We start from the raw sequence: 17,287 nt of genomic DNA, 5'->3' as shown, positions 1-17,287 counted from the left end.
TCCAGCTCCATTTGTCGTTCTCAAGATCGCTTTGGCTATTCGGGGACTTTTGTGTTTCTATACAAATTGCGAAATATTTTGTTCTAGTTCTGTGAAAAATGCCAGTGGTAGTTTGATACGGATTGCATTGAATCTGTAGATTGCTTTGGGTAGTAGAGTCATTTTCATAATGTTTATTCTTCCAATACAAGAACATGGAATATATCTCCATCTATTTGTATCATCTTTAATTTCTTTGATCAGTGTCATAATTTTCTTCATAAAGGTCTTTTGCCTCCTTAGGTAGGTATATTCCTAGATATTTTATTCTTTTTGTTGTAATGGTAAATGGGAGTATTTTAAAATTTCACTTTCAGATTTTTCATCATTAGTATATATGAATGCCAGAGATTTCTGTGCATTATTTTTGCATCTTGCTACTTTACCAAATTCATTGATTAGCTCTAGGAGTTTTCTGGTAGCATCTTTAGGATTCCCTATGTTTAGTATCATATCATCTGCAAATAGTGAGAGCTTTACTTCTTCTTTTCCGAATTGGGGTCCTTTTATTTCTTTTTCTTTGTTTGCTGTGGCTAACGCTTCCAAAACTATGTTGAATAATAGTGGTGAAAGTGGGCAAACTTGTCTTGTTCCTGATATTAGTGGAAATGGTTTCAGTTTTTCACCATCGAAGACAATGTTGGCTGCGGGTTTGTCATATATGGCCTTTATTATGTTGAGGAAAGTTCACTCTATGCCTACTTTCTGCAGGGCTTTTATCAAAAATGGGTGTTGAATTTTGTCGAAAGCTTTCTCTGCAACTATTGAGATGATCCTATGGTTTTTCCTCCTTCCCCTTGTTAGTATGGTGTATGACGCGTATATTGAAGAATTCTTGCATTCTTGCATATGATCCTTTTAATGTGCTGTTGGATTCTGTTTGCTAGTATTTTGTTGAGGAGTTTTGCATCTATGTTCATCAGTGATATTGGCTTGTCAGTTCCTTTCTTTGTGACATCTTTATCAGTTTTTGGTATCAGGGTGGTGGTGGCCACGTAGAATGAGTTTGGGGTGTGTCACCCTCTCTGCTGTATTTTGAAAGAGTTTGAGAAGGATAGGTATTTTCTATTTCTTCCTTGTTAAGTCTCAGTAGGTTGTGCATTTCTAAGAATTTGTCCATTTTTTCCACGTTGTCCTTTTTATTGACATATTTGCTTGTAGTAATCGCTCATGAGCCTTTGTATTTCTGCAATGTCAGTTGTTACTTCTCCTTATTCATTTCTAATTCTATTGATTTGTGTCCTCCCTTTTTATCTTGATGATATGGCTAAGGGTTTATCAATTTTGTTTATCTTCTCGAAGAACTAGCTTTTAGTTTTATTGAGCTTTGCTCTCGTTTCCTTCATTTCTTTCTGATCTGATTTGTATGATTTCTTTCCTTCTGCTAACTTTGGGGTTATTTTGTTCTTTCTCTAATAGCTTTAGGTGTAAAGTTAGAATGTTTATTTTAGACGTTTCTTGTTTCTTAATTAGGATTGTATTGCTAAAAACTTCCCTTTAGAACTGCTTTTACAGCATCCCATAAGTTTTGAGTCGTCTAATTTTCATTCTCATTTGTTTCTAGGTATTTTTTTATTTCCTCTTTGATTTTTTCCTCAGTGTTCTCTTGGTTATTAAGTATTGTATTGTTTAGCTTCCATGCATTTGTATTTTTTACAGATTTTTCCCTGTAATTTATATTTAGTGTCATAGCGTTGTGGTCGGAAAAGATACTTGATACGATTTCAGTTTTCTTAAATTTACCAAGGCTTGATTTGTGACTGAAGATATGATCTCTCCTGGAGAATGATGCATGAGCACTAGAGAGGAATGTGTTCTGTTGTTTTTTATGGAAAGTCCTATAATTATCTATTAATTCCACCTTGTTTAATGTATCTTAAAGCTTGTGTTTCCTTATTAATTTTCATTTTTACTGATTTGTCCATTCGTGATATTGGGGTGTTGATGTCCCCTATTATGATTTGTTACTGTTGATTTCCCCTTTTATGGCTGTTAGTATTTGCCTTATTTATTAAGGTGCTCCTATGTTACATACATATATATTTACCATTTTTATATCTTCTTCTTGGATTGATCCCTTGATCATTATGTAATGGTCTTCTTATTTCTTGTAAAAGTCTTTGTTTTAAAACCTATTTTGTGTGAGAATTTCTTCTCCAGGTGCCTTTTGATTTCCATTTGCATGGAGTATCTTTTCCATCGCCTTTCTTTTTTTTTTTCATCCCCTCTCTTTCATTCTTTAGTATCCCTAGGTCTGAAGTGGGTCCTTTGTTCACAGCATACATATGGGTCTTGTATTTGTATCCATTCAGCCAGTCTATGTCTTTTGGTTGGAGCATTTAATCCATTTACATTTAAGGTAATTATTGATATGTATGTTCCTATTCCCATTTTCTTTTCCTTCATTTGTGTTTCCTGCCTAGAGACGTTCCTTAGCATTTGTGGTAAAGCTCTTTTGGTGGTGCTGAATTCTCTTAGCTTTTGCTTTTCTGTAAAGTTTTTTCTCTGGCAAATCTGAATGATATCCATGCTTGGTAGCGTAATCTTGTTTGTAGGTTTTTCGCTTCCATCACTTTAAATAAGTGCTGCCACTCCCTTCTGGCTTGCAATGTTTATGCTGAAAGATCAGCTGTTAATCTTATGGGGATTCCCTTGTGTGTTATTTGTTGTTTTTCCCTCTCTGCTTCTAATGTTTTTTTTTTATTACTTTTGATAGTTTGATTAATATGTGTCTTGTGTTTCTCCTTGGATTTATCCTGTAACGGACTCTCTGTGCTTCCTGGATTTAAGTATTTCCTTTCCCATATTAAAGAAGTTTTCAGCTATAATCCCATTAAATATTTTCTCAGTCCCTTTCTTTTTCTTTTCTTCTTCTGGGACCCTTATAATTCGAATGTTGGTGCGTTTAATGTTGTCTCAGATGTCCCTGAGACTGTCCTCAATTCTTTTTATTCTTTTTTCTTTATTCTGCTCTGTTCTAGTTATTTCCACTGTTTTATCTTCCAGGTGAATTATCCGTTTTTCTGCCTCAGTTATTCTGCTATTGATCGCTTCTAGAGTATTTTAAATTTCATATATTGTGTTATTCATCACTTTTTTTGCATTTTGGTTCTACTATTTCTTTGTTAAACGTTTCTTGTATTTTCTCCATTCTATTTGTCGGATTTTGGATCATCTTTACTCTCATTATTCTGAATTTTTTTTCAGGTAAACTGCCTATTTCCTCCTCATTTGTTACATCTTCTAGGTCTTTGCCTTTCTCCTTCATCTGCTGTGTGTTTCTCTGTTTTCTCATTTTGCTTAACTTACTGTGTTTGTGGTCTCCTTTTCGCAGGCTACAGGTTGGTTGTTCCCGTTGTTTTTGGTGTCTGTCCCAGTAGCTAAGTTTGGTTCCGTGGGTTGTGTAGTCTTCCTGTTGGAGAAAATAGTGACTGTGTTCTGCTTCTTCGTTCTGATTTTGGTTGCTACCACCTGCTTATCTGTGAATGTCAAGCCCACACCCAGCAACACAGAGCCTTGGCCAGTAGTATTAGGCCAGGCCCCGATATCACTGTGCTTCCCTTTCTAAGAGACACCATTATTCTAACACATCCTTTCATTAATATCCCTTGTGATTTTTTTTTACATTGTTAGATCCTATAAATTTCAAAGTACTTCCTTGAATGGTATCTTCCAAATTTGTTTTGCATTAGTTTGATATAGGAGTGGATTCCATGGTTTCCAGGCTTCCTGATGTAATATTCCCTTACTCTTTGAGTTCTTAATTTGAGCCAACAATTCATGACAGAAAGTTCTTTCTTCCATGAACGATCCAAGAGTGCTGTATTCACTGATTTCTTTCACGTGATTTAAGAATAGTCTCTTTATTCTTTCATTGTATCTTGGCTGAGTCACAATTTCTTTCCTTCAGAACTTTGTACACATTGTTCTATTTTCTTTTATCACTGACTGTTGTTTAGAGAAATTTGAGGCCAATACTTTCCCCTTGAAAACATATGCCAAATCTGAAAGACGGAAGCTTTACAATGTTCATGGTAATCACTGTGAATTTCTACATGGCTTGACTACTGACTAATATGATAAGCTACACTTTTCTGAGCTATGGCTGGGCTTAGTCTAGCTTTTGGTTATATTTAGGAAAAAGATATCCGCCCATTAGGACTTTCTTATCAAATAAACCTGGTTGGTAAAAGTGGTACACAGTGCTTTCACCATCCCAAGGTAACTAACTCATATTGCTCCAGTTATACTTTTTCATATTTACAGTTGCACATTATCACAGTTCTTAGAATTTTCAGGATTTAATTTTATAAAAAGATGTAAGATGACTCCAGAATATTTAAAACCCAGATTTGATGAAATGGTTGCTAATCACTAGTTGATTTCAGGCAGAAAATTACCCAGGAGTCTCAGGAAAAAGATATAGTCCACAGAGGAGATTGGCTTCTGAATGCCCATTTTTTCCCATTAAAATCCTCCATTACTGAAACAATAGGCTTTGGAAAATATTTGATAAACTATGAGCATAAACATTAATTTAGCTTGTAACTCTTATTTAAGAAATTAGATACAAACTATGAATCTCTGTCATTCCTAAAAACACCAAAGATGCACATAGTATCTACAACATTAGCATGCTTTAAACACAGCTGACGTGCTGACAGCCTTCTTCTGCTAGCATTTGTTCTGAGGGTTTTACGTTTATTAATTTGTTTAATCTTCTCAACAACCAGAAGATATATCTATATATCTCCATCTATATGGATACTTATTGATAAATGTCAGTATTATTCTTGTTTCAGATGAGGAAGATAGGCACAAAAAGATGAACCACCCGAGGTGAAATACAGATAGTACAGTTTCTACAGCTGTGCCCTTAAATATTGTGCTATTCTGCTTCTTTACAAAATAAGAATTCTGATAATGGATGAGGAATATGCCAGCAATTCTGATAAGCACAGAGAATAAAACTATTGTATTTGAGTCTACAAAGCATATCAGAAAATTGGCAGGTGTTGAGACTATGACCAGAAGAGTAAGCCCACTGAAATTCCTACCTGTGTAATATCTTCCTTTACCTACTAATCCATTTGGTTTAGCCTAAAGCAGAAAGTGGATATTTATTCATTTATTGGCTGGCCTGCCTAGTTATCATGTGCTACATCTAGGACCAGGAAGCATAGAGAGTCCTAAACAGGATCACCCAAAGAGGACCACACCATTGTAATGAAAATGGCGAAAATGAAATCTAGGGAAAATGAAAAGAAATAAAGGAAAAGGAACAAGTTATGTAAAAGGGAACTCCCATAAGTGTATTAGCTTACTTTTAAGCAGAAACTCTGCACCAAAAAGGGAGTTGCCTGATATATTTTAAGTGATTAAAGGGAAAACTTACAACTAACAATACTCCACTCAGTAATGCTTTCATTCAGATTTGATGCGGATATTGAAAATATTACAGAGAACAAGAAGCTACTTGTTCAGAACCACCAAATCAGCTTTATAAGAAATGTTAATGGGCCTTCTAGAAGGGAAAAAAAATCACGACTAGAAATATGAAAAATCTCATTGGTAAAGGCAAATATAAAGGTAGTAATTCCTCTGTATCCGCCATAAGTACCTAACGGATACACAAAAGAAAAATGTGTAAAATATAATGTAAAAAAACAGTAACTGGGGGAGAGAATAAATATCAGGGTTCTTGCATTTCATTCACATTAAGGTTTCAAGAACTTAAAATAATCATGCATATATGATTAGGACCATATATAGACCATAAGGTCCCTCTAGCCCTTCATTTACAGTTATATTAACTGATTAACTTTTCACAGAATTAGTATACACCATATTTCCCAAAACTTGCTTGTTCTAAAAAAATGTCCATGACTTTATAATTAAACATTGCCTAAGGACATGAAGTAAAATCTGATCTAATTAAAAATCACATTTCTGTGGTAAAATATGTAATAGAGACATTTTATTTTTGTGATATAAATACTGGATGGTAAGGATATGGATATGAACACAAGTATTTATTTAAATAGAAATATGTTTGTGATTTTCCTTTTAAAAATGACATAGTGTGAGAGATTAAAAATATTTTTACTATATAGTCCTCTTTGGAATCAATGGAATGCAAAAAACAAAAAAAAAAGAAAAAATCATCAAAAGAAAGATGTAATGTGAAATCTGCTGGTACCACTAAGAAAAGAAGCTATAGTGAAATAGGTATGAAATTAAAAGAAAACGTGGAAAGCATATCTACAATTCTTTTCTAAGAATTTCCAGAGTTTTGCAAAAATTGACCCTTCCAGAAACTTCTGACTTTGCCCAATGCTGTTTGGGTGAGGGGGTAGCAATCTAGAGGAGCACCACTGAATAAGGTCTACACTGAGAGTGAGAGAGGAGGTGACGCTGAAGAATGCATCATAGAGACAGATGCAGTTCCATGGGACAGACAATTGCCATGTAAGTAAAAATATAGATCATCCATGCTGTTACTAATCATGGAAAAGAAAACTCTAAATCATTGGCCCTAGCCCTATGTCTTACAAAGATCTTTTTAAAGTCCCCACTAATATCCTGCTCAGTGAAAAATCAGGCAATGCACAATGGTGAAAAGATTGATTGCTCATTCAATAAGAATTCATTGAGAGCCTACACAGTCTCAGAAAGCAAAGAAAAGGGGCAGTGTTTGTTCTCATGGAACTTGCACTCTAGGTGCCAAGGCAAATAGATGGTAAACAAATAAACATATCTCATACACTTGATAGTGATAAAAGCTAGAGAAAGAAATAAAACAAGAAGAAAATGGATTTCTATAGTTTGTGGCAAACCGTTCTTATTTTATACAGGCTAATAGGGATCTAATATTATTTGGGCAAAATCTGAAGGTAGTGAGAAGGTAAGCAATACAGAGATCTGTGAGAAGAATGATTTGGGAACTGGAAATGCAAGACTAGAGGGACAAAATTGGAGTGTTTAAAAATAGCATGAGGGTCAGTGTGGCAGGAGTTGGGGGGTCAGTAATAGAGACGGAGCTCCAACTATGGAGGACTTTGTTATCTAATCCAAAATCTTAGTCTAAATCTGGATGAGATGGGAAGTTACTCGTTGGAACTTGGCCAAGGTTCAGTATGCTCCCTATTTTAAAAGAATTGCGTTGGCTGCTGGAAGGAGTCTGCAGAGTGGCAAATTGGGCAGCTATTATAATAATCAGGTGGGATAGTCATATGCATTTGTTGGTAAGGTGTGGTTGGAAACTGAATATATATTAATGATTTTCTTAGTGGATTGAATATATAGTGTGATGTGAAGAGAAGGATCAAGGGTGACTCAAGTTTTAAATCTGAGAGTTGACCTTTGCTGATCTGGATCTACTATGGACAGAGCCCCTTGTTCCAGAGTAGGACACAAGGGACGAAGGAGTCATGGTTTGAAATGCCACTTAGACATTTGTGTGACCATATTGAGTTGATATTAGGATAAGATATCAGTGGTTCCAGAAAATGGCCAAGTCTGTGTGAAACATTGATGACATCCTCTGGAAAATAAAATAGAAGACAATAAAATGACATCCTCTGGAAAATAAAATAGAAGACAAATCCCAGGGCTGAGCCATGAGCTTGCTTATGAGGTTGTGCAGGTATGTGTACTTTTGCAGAAGGGGACGCACATAGAAGGAACATCTCTTTTTCATCGAGTCCTAGAACTAATAGCAAATGTAGCTACGAATGTATCTGGCCTGAGAAACTTTCCATGCACATGTTTTCAGAAGCAAAGGAAGAGGTTTTGCCTCCTATGAAGACATGTTTTACCTCAGGCTTACATAACAATGTTAAATATGTATAGAAAAATATGATGATATGAATGAAAATCCCGTGGCCTCTTCCTTCCAATTTGGAATGAGTGGCACGTTGGCTTTGTGTTGGTCTTCTTGTAGGGGACAGTGAAGTTGGAAATCACAATTCCTTCTTCCCCCTCTTCTCCAAGTCGAAGCTGGAAAATAGGAAACCTGGGTTCTCTGGAACAACTCTCTGTGGTGTGTCCCAGAACCTCACCAAGAGCCAAGACTTCCCTGTTGGTGTAATAGTTAAGAATCCTCCTGAAAATGCAGGAGACACGGGTTTGAGCCATGGTCAAGGAAGATTCAACATGCTGTGGAGCAACCAAGCCTGTGGTCCACAACTACTGAGCCTGTGTTCTAGAGAGTGATCCACAATTACTTAGCCTGCTTTGCCACAACTACTGAAACCCGCACACCTAGTTGCAGTGCTCCACAACAAGAGAAGACACCACAATGAGAAGTCCGTGCACTGCAATGAAAAGTAGCAACCGCTCGCTGCAACTAGAGAAAGCATGCGTGAAGCAATGAAGACCCAACAGCCAAAAATGAAAGAAGAAAGAAAAAGAAAGAAAAAAAGAAAGAGAAAGAAAGAGAAGAAAAAAGAAGAAAGAGAAAGAAGAGAAAGAAAGGAAGAAAGAGAAAGAAAGAAGAAAGAAGAAGTTATTTTTTTAAAAAAGTATCTGGTTCCAAAAATTTAGCCCTGACAAGTCCCTTCTCAGTTTCACACCTGACAGTGGGACTTTCAGGCAGACCTCTGAGTTAGACAAAGAGGTATTCCAAACCCAAGATTTGGGGTCCCTGTTCAATTCAGGTTGGGGCAAAGTGAAGGTATTTGCTAAAATGAATTATGTGCTACACGGGAGTTGTCCTTTTGTTTATCTTACTGAGGAAATGGCAATGGTGGTTGAAGAAATGATTCAACTCTTTGTATATTCCACTTGGGTTGTGTTCAAAAGTGTTAGAGTGATTTATTAGGTTTTGCTTTTTGTCTACTGTTTGTTTTCTGTAAATTAATAAACATTTATATATCATATAAAATTCAATAATATTTCCCAAGGAAATAATGTAACTTGACTTTCATATTACTTAGAAAAATATTTTTGTGGGTTTTTTTAAATCACTTCAGGTTAATCATTCTGATTCCTTTATACTGGAATGCTAATTCGCTAAAAAATTTAAATGTTTCTTGGGAAATGATCTCAAAATTGGTGTTCTATCAGCCATCTTGAATGTTGCTATAACAGAACAACACATCCCTCAATAAATATTCTAATTTATTGAGAGGAATAAATTTATACGGGCTTAATATGGTCTCCCTGTCAATATTTTTTAGTAAAAATGGGACTTTCAGTATGATCTCTTCATTAAACAAATACCAGTTGATTTCTTACCAAGTAACATTGATAAACAAGACATATATTCTATAACCCAACTAATTTATTGTTTTTAAGGCAAGATTGTTTTTATCAGTAATTATAGAAATAACTTTATTGCAGTTGTTAGGAGCAGGTAGGGAGTGCTTCCTGGCGGACTAAATGATTTCTAAGCTGTGTTTCAAAGTTGACTTAGAACTATCTGGATGCACGTGATAGGAAAAGAGAAGCATCCTAGGCAGTAAGGAAGGGATGCAGCAACAATTGGGGAAGGATCTTGGCAAATCTGAAGACCTGGGGATTCCAGGAGTGCAAAGAAAATGGGCGCAAGCGGCATTTCATGCAGAATGGTGTAGACTGTTGGGGAAGGAGAAATTCCCCCCTCTACCTCTCTTGAGTTCTTGTGTGGACTAACAGCAAAAATGACACGTGACAAGGTTTGTTTATACAGGCTTCTTTGTGATTAAGAAGTCTTACCCCTTTCACATGAGAGATTTTTTCCTGCTTTCAGAGACAGAGAGGAGGGTCAGAGTGTCCCTCTTGTGTTGGCATTTCTTAACTTTAATTCGAAATAATCAATATGCCATTGAGACACATTTTTGTGTGGCCTACCCTGGGTCCCAAATAGACCATAATAAAGTTTTGAAAATTTACAGGGGTAGCAAGATGCTGTGTTCTAGAAATATCCTTTTGTAGGCAGGACATATAATGGTCTGGAGTGGAGAAGGTTGTTAGAAGAGAAGCTGGGGGCTATGATAGTACCTGGGCTAAGAAGAAGAGCACTTGATGCAGGAAGAAGAAGAAAAAAAGGAGTCAGAGATGGTTTCTGTGTTCTCAACTTGAATACTGAAAGGAGGACCTAAATTAAAAGAAGTTATCCGTGTGACAGAAATGATGATAGTTCACTATGATCATCATGAATTTCAGTTGCCGGAAGGTTGAATCCAGCGGGCTGAAGGACGGAAGTCAAGTTGGAGGAGGGGGGAAGACACAATTTCAGCAGGTCACTTAGAAAAGATATGAATATAGACGACTTTGGAATAAAATGTATGATGTATTAAACATGCACCCTTTCTCAATCCCTCATGGAAACTTATGAAATTTCTAATAACATTTCTATTGATCCCAACCTTTTCATATTGTGGCTTTGCTTCAGTAAGACTAGAGAGGAATGTCATAAAAGGATTTCTTCTGTATTTCTGTGTTGGCACAGCCCAAGTACCTAGTCATGAAAGCATAAGATAAATATAAAAATATTAAACATAAAGATTCATAAGCTTCAATTCATACTACAAAAATAAAAATATAAATTTGTTACAGGAGTTTAGATTTGAAAGTTTATGTATAACTCTGTTACTATTGAAAAAGCAAAATGACAGTGGATTTACTTGAGGGTTGAGATTTTTCTTCCCCTTGGTTTTAAGCATGCAACATACAGCTGAATATTGGATAATGATCTGTTGAATAAATGTGCATATCTATCACCTCTAATTAATATGTATCTTTTGCGCCTTTTACAGTAAAACGCCTCACACGACCATGGATATATTAAAAATTAAGTTTAAGAACACCAGAATTTTGACTCTTTCCCGTTTGACGAATGTTGTACTTGAATAAATTTATCCGTTATTCATTTAACAAAATAAGCTATAATAAATTATTTCTTTGAATTATTTTAACACACAATAGTTGTGTTAATTTTGACAATACTTTATTACAGGTGATTATGTTGTCATGACTATATATTTTGAATTGAGTAGAAGAATGGGATACTTCACTATTCAAACGTACATTCCTTGTATACTGACTGTGGTTTTATCCTGGGTATCATTTTGGATCAAAAAAGACGCTACACCAGCAAGAACAGCATTAGGTGAGTTCCAAAACACCTTTGCTACCATTTTGTTTAATTTTAACTTAGAAGTATTCATTAAAACACTTTCAATAAAAGGCCTAGCTCAAATGTAACTGATCTACTTTGAAGGCTACTTGATTCATGCTAGCTTTTAGGTAGACAAGTTAGACTGTTCTCCTGTCTCCTATATTACATTGAACATTTTCTGTTGGTTTTTAAAAAATCTTTGTTTAACAACAAAGTACTTTTTGAAAAAAATTAGCCTTTAGTATCCTCTGCCAATATTAGTTTTGCATGCTGATCAGAAAATACATGATAGAATTGGTAAATCAGCTGGCAAAAGCATAGCACAAATTTAGTAACTATTCTTGAGGTTATGACCTTACAATTACAAATTCGGGTGTCATACTGAGAATGACTTTAATGATTAGCTCACAACTTGAGACTATGAATGTCCTTTCAAAGTGTCGCCATTGTGGCATTAAGAGGACAAAGATACAGCCGAATGGCTGTGCCTACTTTAGATAAAGCTTAAATCATCCTATGACAAGATCAAAGAGAACCACCAGTAAATCAAATATAAGAAAGCATTCAACGTTCTTTTTAAAAAGATAACTGTCAATGCTCTCTATAATGTATCATTTACAATATTGTGTATACAGTAAAAAAATTACTAGACTTTCTAAGAATTAGGTAAATGTGACTCGATCAAAGAAAAAAGTCACCATCAAAATGCAACTCTGATGTTGAATCAGCAGACATGGGCTTTAAAGTCGCTATGATTACAATGTTCAAGGATTTAAAATAAAATAATGAATTACCAGATGACCAGATGGATAAGAGCCGATGTAATAGATTAAAAAAGAAATTCTAGAATAAAATGTATAGTAGTTGAATTGGAAAAAAATCACTAGATGAGCTTAAGAGCAGATTGAAAATGGCAGGGGAAAAATGGTCATGGATAACTGAAGACCATCATATAAAATTTATCTAATAGAAGAAGAGAGGGATTAAAAAGATTCAAAAGAATGAACAGAACCTCAGTGATCTTTGGGACAATATGAAGATGTATAACACAACTGCAACTGGTGTTCCAAAATGAAAAAATGAGATTTAAGAAGTTTTGAAGAAATTAGGGAAAAGTACCCAAATTTATGAAAAATACCTATCTACAGATTCTGTAAACATGACATGGTCATCACTTTTTTAAAAAAGTTAAATTGGAGATATATTTATTACAAAATCTTCTTTCATAAAAAAACTTGTCAATAGTGTAGACTTTTCAAATTTACAATGCATTTTTACAAAAAGTATCACAAATTGCTCACCTACAAAAAGGAGAGCCTGGCATTCTATTTTCACTGAACTGATCAAAGAAACTGATACAAACGAGGTAACTTCATATGACCAAATGTTGAGAAGGCACGGAGCAAGGCGTTGACTTCTAATTCATTATCCTGTCCACCTGGTCAAGCTGTTTATGCTGTGCTGTTTGACTCATTCTACAACTGGCCCTTGCTGATTGCCAAGCCAGGGAGGCACTAAACTGGAGCTGGGATGCAAACTGCAAAGGTGGTACCTAATATATGTGCATCTGTCACTTATACCTGATCCCTGATTAGTATTGCTGGGCAGGTATTTTATAGTACTTCCTGCCTGTGTGACAGCACTAGCATGTTCTAATTTCCTGCGGGCTCATCTAGGGGAGAGATAGCCTTAAATTTTTAACATGATAATCATCCAGTCATTTCACTCTTTATTTTAGTAGACTCCATTCCCTTTTCTTGTATTTCTTTCTAAACTATCCGTCACATGTATGACTCTTTCCTAATTTTTTCCCCACAGTCTTTGATTAAATTTTTAGTGTTGGCCGACATATATGAAATAGATTAAATCGAGCGTGATTAGTTAACTGATTAATCAACGAATCAATAAACTTATGCAAAGCACTTATTGAAATGCCTAGAGTGCTAGGCACAATGTTAGGTAATAGGCAAGCAAGATGAGCAAGATACAGTCTTTCTCTTAAAGATCACACAGTCTGTTCAGGGAGACAGACTGCAAAGACATATGCAATTCTCTGTGAAAAGCAAAAAAGTGAGGTACAGGAATAATGAAGCTGTACATCTTATCAGATCTGCCTGGGGTACTACAAAGCCGTTTGCCTCAGAAAAAGTGGTATACAGCTGAGTCTTCAAGAAAAAGAGTTTACAAATTGCATAGAGAAGGAGAAGTAAGACAGAAAATGGTTTACCTGGGCAGAAGAAAAGTGTGAGATGGGAAATTGATGGAAAGTATCGGTGACTGCAAACTGTATTTTCATTAAAAATATATTTAAGAGGCAAAATGTCAAACAGTAGGAGAATAACTGAATAAACTGAAAGATAGCAACTTAATTCAGATATTTTTATGTTACTGTGAAGACTGTAATAATTTTATGGAAATATTGCTTACAAAATTAAACAATTACATTTAAATATATTCTCTTTATGCAATGTCAAGAAGTAATCACATAAAAATAAAACACTGTGTTGGAATGGAGGGATTCTGTGTGGTCCCTTTCACAACTTGGTATGTGTCTCCTGTGCAGGCATAACCACAGTGCTGACCATGACCACACTCAGCACCATAGCCAGGAAGTCCTTGCCTCGTGTTTCCTATGTGACAGCCATGGACCTCTTCGTGACCGTTTGCTTCTTATTTGTCTTTGCTGCTTTGATGGAGTATGCTACCCTCAACTACTATTCAAGTTGTAGAAAACCAGCTACCACTAAGAAAAAGACATCGGTGAGATCCAGTAGCAACGATGTTCTGGGAGGGTAGTGGGAGGATAATTTGAGGTAAATGATTCTTATTCATAAGATCTTATACAAAATGATACAGTTTAAGAAGTCTTTTTAAAAAACAACACGGGTATTCCGAAGATATGAATGTGACATTCAAGCACTCTTCAGCTTCAACTACCAGTGGCATGGACTGATGTAATCATACCTTAAAGATTACTCTTTACCAGTGATTTCTGATGCAGATTTCCATAGTAGTTTTCTAAATTCTTTTTCCGATTTCCTTGTAGTTACTATATCCAGATTCCTCAAGATGGATTCAAGAACGCATAAACCTACAAGTCCCCTCCGTACGTATAGTATTGCAAGTGCAAATATTTCTGAGAACTCTGAATAAACTACAATTGAAAAATACTATTGTTTACATATGCACCTGTTGGAGGCCAATGAATAATGCATGTACTCCCTTCCAAAAGTTATTTAATTCTTTAAAATATGTCCAATTCAGAACATTTGGAAAATAAAAGGAAAAGAATCACTCCTTCTACCCACCCCTGGGTAAAAATGTATAGCGTATATATTTCTGTAACAGAAAATTAATTATGGGGCGTCCCTGGTGGTGCAGTGGTTGAGAATCTGCCTGCCAATGCAGGGGACACGGGTTCGAGCCCTGGTCTGGGAGGATCCCACATGCCGCGGAGCGACTGGGCCCGTGAGCCACAAGTACTGAGCCTGCGCGTCTGGAGCTTGTGCTCCGCAACAAGAGAGGCCGTGACAGTGAGAGGCCCGCGCACCGTGATGAAGAGTGGCCCCCACTCGCCACAACTAGAGAAAGCCCTCGCACAGAAACGAAGACCCAACACAGCCAAAAATATAAATAAATAAATAAATAATTTTTTAAAAAAAGAAAATTAATTATGAATACATTTCTGGGTCAAAATATTAATTTATAGGATCATTTTAATAATTGCATCATATGTTCATGATTGATGCACAATCTTGGCAGGACACGGGGCTAATCCACACCTTTTCACTTTCAAACATGTCTTTAAATTATTAATGTGAGCTATCGCTTTTATCATATAACAATTTTTACATATAACTGTATTCTTTTACACATGTGAACTCACAAATTGAATGAATAATATATGCCCACCCGTACACCACAGGTTGTTTTCTAACTGCTGATCAGCACCTTATGTTCAGTGCATTTCAACCAATTTTCAACAGGAACTGTAGTTATACATCCTCTTCAAGTGTGTATCATTGTAGTTCTGACAGAAGATGAGGCCATTTTTACACAGTGAACTTATAGTTTCGGCCAGCAAATGCTGCCAAATAACAACGCACTGAAAGGTAATGCGAACGGGTGGGAGTGGGTGATGCTGAATAACAGACACAAATCAGAACGAATAGCCTGAGGCTGGAGAGCACATTATATCTTCCGCCACTCTCAGCCTTCACATAGTGCTGGGAGTGGAGAAAGAAATATTGACATCATTGGTGTAGAAATGATACTGACGAAAGGAATAGCTACGAAGCTAGAAGAATTTATTTATCTTAAGCGGAAAGTGAAATGACTCTGAAGTACATAGGAAAACAATTCACGTAGGTAAAGAGCTCCAGGCCATGTGCAAAGACACAGAGAGAACGTCAACAGAAGTTCAGAAGAAAGAGGAAGGGGGAGTTGGATGATAATGTCTTCAACTCTATTCTGAAAGATGCACATGTTAGAGTTCAGGGGCCACTATCTCCAAAAAGGAAACGCAGAGATGAGCAGCCTCTCGGCTTTGAAGGTCAGCAGCTGGCTCTACCGATGACCATACATTGCTTAGAGACAAGTTGTCCAAACAACTCTGTGCCTCGGTTTCCCAACCCATAATCTGCAAGGCTAGTCCACTTTGAGAGTGCAGTAGTACATGCGGCCAGGAAGCACAGCGGATCTGAGGAAGTCACATTGATGCAATATACAAAGAGGTGAAACAGGAGTGAGTTGGGAAAGAACCAGGCTGGGCAGAAGATGACTTTGGAGACTCGTTAATTAAAATATCTCTTTTATTTTCCTCTAAGAATTTTATAGTGTCAAGCCTTATATTTATGTCTATAATCGATTTTGAGTTTATTTTTGTGTATGTTGCTAAGAAGTGCTCTAATTTCATTCTTTTACTTGTAGCTGTCTAGTTTTCTCAGCACCACTTATTTAAGAGGCTGTCTTTTCTCCATTGTATATTCTTGCCTCCTTTATCAAAGATAAGGTGACCACGTGGGCATGAGTTCATCTTTGAGATTTCTATACTGTTCCATTGATCTGGTTTTGTTTTTGTGCCAGTACCATATTGTCTGGCTATCTAGAGAGGACAAGCAATGTCTGGTATCCACACATTGAAAACTCATTTTTCACCTGAATTGCATGGAACAGGGATATTCTCTCATCATCCCTATACACTTTAAAAAAAAAAACGGTTTAATAAATAGAAAAAGAAAGAACTTTTTACCAGTCCACACTTTATTATATGTATTTTTTAATATTTGAGGAATTATATATATATGTGTGTATATATACCCAAATCAGAAGAGTAGTAGGCATAACAGTGACTTGAAATGGCAAATACACATTTGAAAATACGCTTATTCTCCCTTATCATTAACTCAAGAAATACAAGAATTGCATATTGCACTGTACTTTTTCTCTCATTAGATTGGCAAAGATTTGAACTCTTCAGAGCAGGAATGGGGGTGGGCATAGGGCAGGGCACTGTCCTCTTTATTTAGTGAACAGACATAAACTGTACTTATTGCTTGATTCACCTCGGGCTGTTCTTGATTCATCTCATGATGATTTTTGGTTTGTTCTTGTTGCCAGCAGAACTATTCTCTCCTTGATATGAGTCCACCACCACCGGCAATGGTTACCCTAAACAATTCCATATACTGGCAGGAATTTGAAGATACCTGTGTCTATGAGTGTCTGGATGGCAAAGATTGTCAGAGCTTCTTCTGCTGCTATGAAGAATGCAAATCAGGATCTTGGAGAAAAGGGCGTATTCACATAGACATCTTGGAACTGGACTCATATTCTCGGGTCTTTTTCCCTACATCGTTCCTGCTCTTCAACTTGGTCTATTGGGTGGGATACCTGTATCTCTAAGTATTCCTCCTGGTGATAAGTGAAGAGTGTTAGGTTTCCTTCTAAAATTTGGCCCTACACAGACCAATAGTTATCAATTGGAGTAACAAGGAAAGATACTACTCAGTTTATCTGAAATTATGTAATACCTTTGAGCAACGTAGGAGTATGTGGCAAATATTTCTATTATGTATTTCAGACTCCCACACACATGAGAGCACACAAACAGGTTAATTCAGTTTTAAAGTGATAGTCTTGCTAATC

The 17,287-nt window shown here is 36.2% G+C and overlaps 1 protein-coding gene across 1 annotated transcript in view; it reads left to right on the top strand.

Moving 5' to 3' along the window:
- Positions 1-17,044, top strand: part of GABRG3 (gamma-aminobutyric acid type A receptor subunit gamma3) — a 581,910-nt gene extending 564,866 nt beyond the window's left edge. The window contains exons 7-10 of the mRNA XM_059915411.1: positions 10,979-11,131; positions 13,704-13,900; positions 14,187-14,246; positions 16,763-17,044. Coding sequence (XP_059771394.1) covers positions 10,979-11,131; positions 13,704-13,900; positions 14,187-14,246; positions 16,763-17,044 — 692 coding nt within the window. The remainder of the gene's footprint in view (positions 1-10,978; positions 11,132-13,703; positions 13,901-14,186; positions 14,247-16,762) is intronic.
- Positions 17,045-17,287: the final 243 nt, after the last annotated feature.

The sequence above is a fragment of the Balaenoptera ricei genome, chromosome 2, assembly GCF_028023285.1.
Source record: "Balaenoptera ricei isolate mBalRic1 chromosome 2, mBalRic1.hap2, whole genome shotgun sequence".
NCBI lineage: Eukaryota > Metazoa > Chordata > Mammalia > Artiodactyla > Balaenopteridae > Balaenoptera > Balaenoptera ricei.
The sequence above is the reverse complement of the archived record's forward strand: the minus strand, read 5'-3'. Positions and strand labels throughout refer to the sequence as shown.